Here is a 9,126-nt window from a genome sequence, read left to right on the forward strand (position 1 = left end):
AAGAACAAAATGCTGCAAATTAAATTATAACACACCATCAATTGCAAAACATTCCTGTTTCAGCGGAGCCGAAATGCAAGGCACTGTCTCTCTCGGAGTAGATAAAACATGGTAATTCCCCAATGAAGAAATGTAAAAGATAAGCTAACATTAGAAAACAAGTATTTCTTTCAAAATAGGTAAATATAAACCAAATATAGGTATAATTCTTCCTCATCAAATTAGTAGAGTATTGATGTTAGCATTAGTGAGAGCATAGTGTAATGGTGAACTCACCACCGAAAGTATAAAATAACACTGCCTTTTGGGAAACCACTTTGACCATCATGTATCACGAACCTAAATACGTACACATTCTGTGAGCTCATAATGCTACTGACAGGACTCTGTCTTTCATCCATATAGAGATTTATGCACAAGAATATAAGGTTATTATATTAAAATATATTTTATCTTATGTTAATGAAATATTAACTAATTAAAAATAATTAATATTAGTTAATATATCATTAACATAAGATAAAATATATTTTAATATAATAACCTTATATTCTTGTGCATAAAACATATATTAAAATACTCAAAGCTACATTAATGTAAATTGACATGCAGTTGACCCTTGACCAAGGTGGGGGCCAGGGGTGCCAACTTCCTGCACAGTCGAAAATCCACGCATAACTACAGTGTTAATAAATTGTTGTATAATCACATGAAATGTTAGTCATTCCCTAATTTTTTTTTTTAAAAAAGGTTTAATAGCACAGGGGAAATCTCATCAAGTGATGGTAAATTTTAAAAGGGAGAAAAAAAAACTCCAAATAGAGTATAATGCCAGTCTAGGGGGAAAAGCACTCAATGAAGACTGGAAGGAAAAGTAATCCTGATTCGCTCTGAGTGGTTGTATTACTGGCAACATTTTTTCTTCTTATCATTTTTATTATTTTTCATTTTTTCTATACGTTCATACTTACTTTTTAGAAGCTCTCCTTTCTCCCAAACAAATGTGTTTTTCCCAGTTCTACTCAGAAAAATTAAATTGTGGTAGAGAATGTAAGCCTGTGCATGGAGACTGACCAATTGCTATATTAATAGCAATTATATAAATCATCACAAATGCATCAACTTTTCTGCTAAATATTAGATGGGATCCAGTACAGATTGGGCATGACCTCCATATTCTCCAAAGGTAGACATTAGTTATGAGTACCACTGTGAGTCAGAAGTATGCTAAATTTATAAGCATTATTTCTAATCCCTATCATTATGCAAACTGGTGAGCAAACAGAGCTCCAAGAGCTGCATAAGCATAGTGAACTTGCACAATTTGAACATGGCAGAGCTGGGATTCGAACCCAAGTTCCTCTCTCATGAAAGGCTCACGCTCCTTCCTCTACAACGTCTGTCTCTCAAAGAAGTACTTCCATAGCATGTCTAGACCAGGTAAATGTCAAGGAAGGTCAAGATGCTTTTCCTTCCATCAGCGAGCAGGAGAGACTGTGAACCAAATATGGACACGACACGCCCATTCCTGAAAGAACTTTTACAAATGCGGATGACAGAGGGTCTCTGATAATGTGGAGCAGGCTGGACAAATAAGGGGCCAGATTCTCAGTTTATCAACTGTTACCCTTAACTCCTGAGAAACCGGTCCTTTCTGTCTGTGATTGCTAAAGATCATAACGCAATGTCATTTACCCACCTGGCAAGGTGAGGCGACTTGTGGAGCCAGTGCTTGGAGCTGGTGAGCCGTGAGAACGCTTCTTTGTGCCTGTAAAGAGGAAAACGAGGATAAGAAACAGTGGGATTGTGGACAGATTTTTAGGACAGGCAACTACTCAGTGGAAATATTATCAAATGATCCAAAAGTTGGAAATGACATTTAGAAGAAGGTTGGGTGAGATTGTGAGAACAGTCCATGGTCCAGAAAGGCCAGGAGCACAGCCTTTACCTCTGTGCGCTGGGTCGTCCTCAGCCTCCTGACTGGCAGGCGGGCAGGTCAGGACAAACACACCACTGAGCGGGGCTGCTTTTTGTAAATATTCATTTGCCCAAGCGCCGCCCCCAGAGAGTCTGTTTTCATCATACTAGAGTAAAGCTCCAGCTTCGGGATTTTTAAAGCGCCCCCCACCCCCCAAGATGATACAAATGTACATCCAGTGGGAAGAAGTGCTGCCGTGGAAGGGAAAGTTCTGGATTTAGAGCCGAGGAATCAGGGGTTTGTCCCTATAGCCTTCACTCACGAGTGGACCTCACTTGTTCACCTGCAGAGAAAGGGAAGTAACAATAATATCAAAGTGTCTGGTGAGGGTGACAGGAGCCGAGGTGCGTGACAGTGTTCAGGAAGTGCAGGAGACCCAGATGCTAGGGTGTGGGGGTCTCTGCGCACCCCACCGCTGGCCACGAAATTCCTATTAAGAAAGGGATTATCTTTGTTCATATAAACAGTTTAGTGGACCTCAAGGGAATGAAAAGGCAGCTCCGGTGTGGGGCTCAGGAAGGAGAGGGCACAATAAAGCGACAGCAGAATCGTCCTGCAAAAGAATGTTTACCTCTGTGTGCGTTTGTGTGTAATACACACACACACATACGTACATACATGTTTTATTTTATGTATAAATACATATACACACATAGACATGCATATGTACACACACATACAGATATATATTTTATATATAAACATGAATATTATTTATTTGTTCATTCATTTCTTTATTCTGCCATCCAGACTGGGGCAAAGAGGCCCAGACGTCAGAATCCAGCAACATGGCAGCTGCTGGGGGTCTGCGCTAGCAGAAATGCAGACGTAATTCTTAGGCGGAAGATTTACATAACTCAATGGGCAGTGATTTCTGTTACAAGTCCCCCGACCCCACCCAAACTTTTCATAGAAAAGTTGACTTTACGCGCGGAAGCCTACTGAGCGCAGAGGTTGTGTTACCAGGGAAAATTCTGCCTGAATCAACACAGGCATGGGCAAAGGTCACGAGATGACCCATCAACTGACCAACATCAGGGGAAGCAGGAACTTGGGGTCAAAGGCAAGTGGGTAAGTGTTGCCTACCCAGAATCCGTGGAAAGATGTGACGAAATCTACTCGGGATGGTGTTGGAGACTGCTTCATTTTAGTCTTAAAGAACATTCTGTGTTACTGTTCATTATCATTAGCATTATCGGCAGTTGTAGTAGCACTGTTCATAGTATTAATGGTGATTGTAATAATAAAGAAACACAAGTTTAATCCAAACACCTCGGACACACAAAAACTGTCCATTCGCATGAGGTGAGAGAGCTGGGAAGAACTTCACATCTCCATTTCCCAGCTGTCCTAGATGCTCTGAACGTCAGAGTTGGCAGGGAACTCAGAGGGTCCAGACCTGGCTGGAACTGTGAGCAGAATCCCCTGAGGCGATTTTTGTAAATATGGATCCCACTGTCCTTTCCTGAAGCAGAATCTCTAAGGAATGGGGCCGGAAGTTTACATGTCAACAAGGTCTCCAGGTGAGTCTAATGATCACCGTCAAATGAGGCATCTTGGATACCCAGAGGTAAAAGAATTACCCGAAGCGATACTTTGGGTCAGGCCAGGGCTGCCCCACCACACAACTCCACGCTGTATTATAGAGAAAGAAACATGCACCCAAGTGTGAAACAAGTCAGTCCCGGTCAACAGCCCCACCAGGAAGTAAGTCCACACCTCTGTCCTTGTCCAGAACCACTTCCGATCCACCGGAAATGCCTCTGTGTCCCACTGGATCTGTCTCCACAGTGGGGATGCCATTCCACGTACAAGACCTTTTACTTGTCTCACTGTCCCTTTGGGACAGAGCTCCTCAAGAGCACAACCATATTTGGGCCATGGGACTCCGTGTCGTAGGGGGATGTCCTGAACATAGTAGGATGCTTAGCAGCATCCCCGGCCTCTACCCGCTAGGTGTCTGCAGCATCTCCCCTGTCATGATCATCAAATGTGTCCTCCAGACAATGACAACTGTCCCCTAGGAACAAAAGTGCCCTCAGCTGAGAAGCATCACTTTAGGATGCAGGCAGGGTTTAGGTTTATTAACTCGGAGCAGTGACTCACAATTTGACCGCTTGGTCATTAGCAACAGTCACGGTCACACATCAAGCAGTTACGATGTTCTAGGCGCTGTATTAGCTACAGATAATCAAACATACCTTAGTTTAGTTATCTTTTCTGATACTCTGATAATAAAATGACCCTCATTATACAGAATTTGAAGACAAAGATAATTTGCACAAAGTTACTGAGCGTTGGGGACAAAAGTTAAGCCAAGATCCTCCAGAGGTCAAACCTAGAGAAACTTTTCCCATTTCTTGATCAACTCATTGTCTAGATTTTCTTTAGGGGCAGTCTTCCCAAATTCTCCTAAGTGGGTGGGGTTTGGTGGAGCGGGGCGGAGTGGGGTTGGAGGCTGGATGTTTTCCAAGTGTCACAGGTAGCTCTGATCTTCAGGCAGGCTTGGCAAGCCCTGTGCAATGAACTTCCTTCTTGTTGTCTAACTACTGGAAAATATGGCGTCTGCTTTCCATGGATGCTCTTGTCAGGTTGAGAGAGCAAATGTTATACTGCCCATGGAAGCCTTTGGAAGCCTGCGAAGCACTGAATGGCTACGAGCTTTCGGTGTTATTACCTGCGAACATTCACTACTGTAAGGTTATTTCATAGAAATGCGTGGTGCAATTTAAAAAAAAAAAAAAATCACCTGCTATGATCTTCCAAAAGCTGGCAACTTGGTGGCTTTTCCTTGGGGAAGCTTTCCATCCTCTTGCTATTTTCTTTTTTTTTTTTCTCTCTCTCTCTCTCTTTAATAATTTTCTTATTTCTCCATGACAGTTGGCATACGACATTATATTAGTTGCAGGTGTATCTCTGGTGTCTTCCTTGCAGACACTGAGGTAGGCAGGAACCATGGAGGGCATTGGGTCAGTGGACAAACAGGCCCGTAAGCCCTCTAGAGATGGTATTTTCTCTGTACCCTTCATGATATGCCTGCTCCATCAGGAAAGGGTAGAAACCATCTGCACTGTCCCAATCCTGAGTCATAAACAGGTAGCAGGCAGAAACGCACAAAATAAACCTGTTGGTGATTTCTCCAGATCTTCAGGCAGCACCACGGACCACCGGGGGTGGTGAGGCTGAGCCAGCCTCCCACTGGCTCCCTGCTCACGGAGGTCGGGCTCCTGACATCAATTTCGGCTCCCCAGCCACCAGATTATTTATCACGTTACTCAAAGTAAGTCCCTTGGAGGGAATAATGCTCACCTTATCTCAGGTCCAGTTTCTGAAAACTTTCCCCCTCCATTCCTGGGGGAAACATCAGAAACGGAGCTGGAAGACCCACTTCCCGATCACGGCAGCAGCGGGCAGACGGCCTCGGGACACCTAGAACCCACTCTGGGACTCGGGGGAGAAATGTCGCTCCACGAGTGACTCAGAATCCACTCTCGGTGCTTTTCAATTCTGGCTACACATTAGGAGCAGCTGGGGGGTTTAAAGAAAATGTGTTCATAGCCAGACCCTTCTCCCCAGAAATGCTGTTTTAATTGGTCTGGGACATTTTAAGAGTTCCCGGGGGAGCCTAGTCTGCCGCCATGAGTGAGAAGCGCTGCGCTCCGTAAATACCCATTGAAGATATTTCTCTCAGCCATCAGGTGAGCTCACAAAATGATGTGAATTCTGTACATGTTCTCTCTTCATTTTTGTGTAGGTTTCCAGGAAACTCAGATCTCACTTATGACTTAATGCTGGGAAGTGAGGGGCCCGCCAGGCTGCGTGGCTGTGTGCTCACGTGGGCCCTGGTTAGCTCTGTCTGCCCTGACTCTGCTTTCTGCCTACGGCTTGATTCTGCTTTCTCAACTTAAAAAAAAAAAAAAAAAAAAGATGAAATTTCTGTGATTTTAGAATTCTGAAACATTTTATAAATGAAGTTGGTAAAATGAAACCAGGGATAAACAACCGGATGCCTGCATCGGTGAACCTTCATTTTCCTCATCTATAAAAATTTAAAAACATCGATTTCAGGATGGACTTGTGAGGATCGGGTAAGAGTCCACGTGTGGAATTGCTTAGCAAACCGTGCAGTGAAATGTAGCGCTTGTTATTAGTTTATAATCAAAAGAAAGGTGTGTGTGTGTGTGTGTGTGTGTGTGTAAAGTAGCTAGTATGTCTGTCGTCTTTGGGAGAAAAGCATTTTAAGGTTGTGAATTACAATGTCCTTGACCCAAAGCATCTGAATGTCCAAAGAGTAAACAAGCCGATCACTCAGCTTGGGGCAGAAGCGTCATCACCACAGCTTGTGGGGCTGGACGTATATTTTGATAAACGAATAGCTTTCAGATATTTCAAGCTAATGTCCTTGGTTGGTTCAGCTCCAGGGCAATAAGTCTAATTCATCAGGAGTCGGAGAAGAGGACAGAGATGGAAGTGACAACCAAGGCTGACCACTTTGGGGCAAATACACACAACTGAGGTTAGCACTGATCCCCAGTGCTTTGCGACTTGACCTCAAACAAATAATCTCCCTTCTGCCAAATGGGGTTAGCATGGCCACACCCAAGCCTGCTGGGAAAGGGTGACTTAAGACCTTGAGAACACGCATCATCAGTAGTAACAGTCCAACAGCAGCAATGTTTTAGTGCAGGCAGAACCCATAGGCAGAGGTGGATGCCAAAAGGCTGAAGTAGGAAAAGCATCTGTCAACTTACTGGGCCCTTTCGACCCCTCTCTCTTTCAGCATGTTGCAGTGTGAGACAGCCACGACCCCCGATCACTATCGCCAAGCATATCTACCGACATCTTTTCTACGTTCCATTTGGGGTGTGGTGGTCATCAGCAAGCCATTGCCCGATGGCGCAGAACAAATCGTCATTTTTGCCCCTTTACGGCCTTGACAAAAAAAGCATCAAGAGAAGTCCATTTTCTGCTTAGGGCTTTGGAATCACCGAAAATGTGGCGAGCTTCCAACCCGCCTGTACTTCCCTAAGAGCTGTTTTGCAATGGTATATAAATTACGGCAGCATATTCAGAGTGTTCAGTCACATTTTCCTCCACGATACAACCACTGCCAGTACTATGCTTGTTTTTACGTCACTTGATCTCTGTTCATCACAAAAATAATGATCAAAAACACGAGAACTATTCAGATGTGCAACACTATACGCTACTTAAATATGGCTGCTCTAATATATGAATATGCCTTGGAATTGGACATATGAATGAGGAGTTGAAAAAATGTTCACAGCCTTTCACTCAGTAATTGTACATCTAAGAATTTTTCCAATGGAGATATTCAGAAATTTGACAAAGCCTTACAGTACAAAGAGCTCCATTGCTATATTATTTGCAACTGTAAAAAATAAAATAAAAGTATGTAACTTAATTGTCCACTGGAGAGGTGGTTAAGTAAACTGTGCTAGAGCCACAAAATGAAATATTATGTTGCGACTGAAATTATATTAAGAGGTTTTTTAAAAAGGGGTTTAAAATGTTTGGGATTCAAAAACTAGCATCACAGGACTGTAAAACCAAAATATCATGGTACCCATAAGAAAACTGAACATATGGAAGCCAGCCTACTTCCATGAATGCTAACATTTCTTATGCCTTCAAGGAGCTTCTGATAACCCATTCACCTCAAAAAAGATCGGACGGGAAGTGATACACTGTGTATATCTCCCAGGGTGAAGGCAACAAGCACTTGGTACCTGGGTATTATGTCATGTTTGTAGGAATACAATAGAGGCGGATGGCTCGGTGAGTTTGAACAGCCCCAGTATCTGGGACAGAATATAGACAACAATGAAAACCAACGAAAGAAAAAAAAAACAGCCTTTTCATTTTTTAAAATTCCAATCAAGAGGTTTACACATTGTTTTTATTTGGTAATCAGAAGAACATACAAGTACTTATTCATTACTAGTTGCTGGGGGGAAATTATACATTGAGGAACTGGCAGCCTCATCTGTGCAATAAAGATTTACAATGAACACGTAATTTATCGAGAACAGTTTAGCGTATTCCGTTTTACGTGAATCCCTATGATTTATTTTCGCATTTGGAGATGTGATGCTACGGCATTTGAATCGCTTGTTTTAGTACAAACCAGCATCATAGGGAAGAAAACATTCTTCTTTAGAATAAATGGCCATTCTCTCGCCCTTTGATATACACATGCAAATTGCAACCTGCATTTTATCTGCTTGAAACATATTTCACACCATGGAAGGATACTCTATCACTGCTGTAAAAGAAAGACAAGTTCATTTCACCATATTCCCTTTTAGAAGAGCATTCTCAGAACATATCCGGAAATCCCTTTCTTATTTCTCCGAAGGACTATTTACTTGGCATGATTTGGACTGAGGTTTGGGGTTTTGGTTCTCGCTGCCTCCCTCTTTTGAGTCTTGTTAAACATTCTTGGTATCAATCCAGACATCTCCCACAAATCCAGTTGAACAGCAGGAAAATCTAAGTCTGTGGAGATGAGCTATATCCATTCACATATAACCAGTGCCCTTTTTAGGAGAGTCTACACACCCACGGTGTGGGCACAACAGCCTAAAGAGAAAAAACCCTGTAACAGCAAAAACTGTGCTCTCTATACATAGAGGCAAGATAATAACGGCATTGTATTAGCCTCGAAGTGACTCAGCTTGCTTTGGGTAATTGACTTCCCATTGAAAAGTCCTTTTTTCCTGTTTCTCCAATCTACTCTCTCTCTCCTCTCCATCTACTCCTACCCAACCCTTGGCATCCAACGCTTCCTCGTGTAAATTATACTGGAACAAGATGCTTTTGTTTCTTCCATCATTTTCTGTTTCCGCGTGCTAAAATGATACTGCAAGCAGAATGGCTTGCCTAGACAGAAGCAAAAGAAGGAATTTGTGAAAGGTACAAAAATGAGAAGGAAAGGGTCAAAGAAAGGGTATGAAAAAGAAGACTTTTAAATTAGTCGGGGAGGCAGGAATCTGGCTGTACAGTGGGCACCAGAGCGAATAAAAACCTAGCCAAGCTCTACAAATGAAAATAGCAAATATTAAAAATTTTTTTTTACAGCATACAAAATTGTATAAAAATATCATCAAAGCAAGAAAAAAAGAAAG

General features: G+C 42.5%; 1 protein-coding gene across 5 annotated transcripts in view; it reads right to left on the reverse strand.

The window, feature by feature from the left end:
• Positions 1–9,126, reverse strand: part of PDE1C (phosphodiesterase 1C) — a 454,332-nt gene that overhangs the window by 15,421 nt on the left and 429,785 nt on the right. For all 5 annotated transcript variants that reach the window (XM_016160242.2, XM_036230466.1, XM_016160226.2 and 2 more), the window contains one exon: positions 1,700–1,768. In XM_016160242.2, the coding sequence (XP_016015728.1) occupies positions 1,700–1,768 (69 nt within the window). The remainder of the gene's footprint in view (positions 1–1,699; positions 1,769–9,126) is intronic.

Source organism: Rousettus aegyptiacus, unplaced genomic scaffold (genome assembly GCF_014176215.1).
Source record: "Rousettus aegyptiacus isolate mRouAeg1 unplaced genomic scaffold, mRouAeg1.p scaffold_m13_p_13, whole genome shotgun sequence".
Classification (NCBI taxonomy): domain Eukaryota; kingdom Metazoa; phylum Chordata; class Mammalia; order Chiroptera; family Pteropodidae; genus Rousettus; species Rousettus aegyptiacus.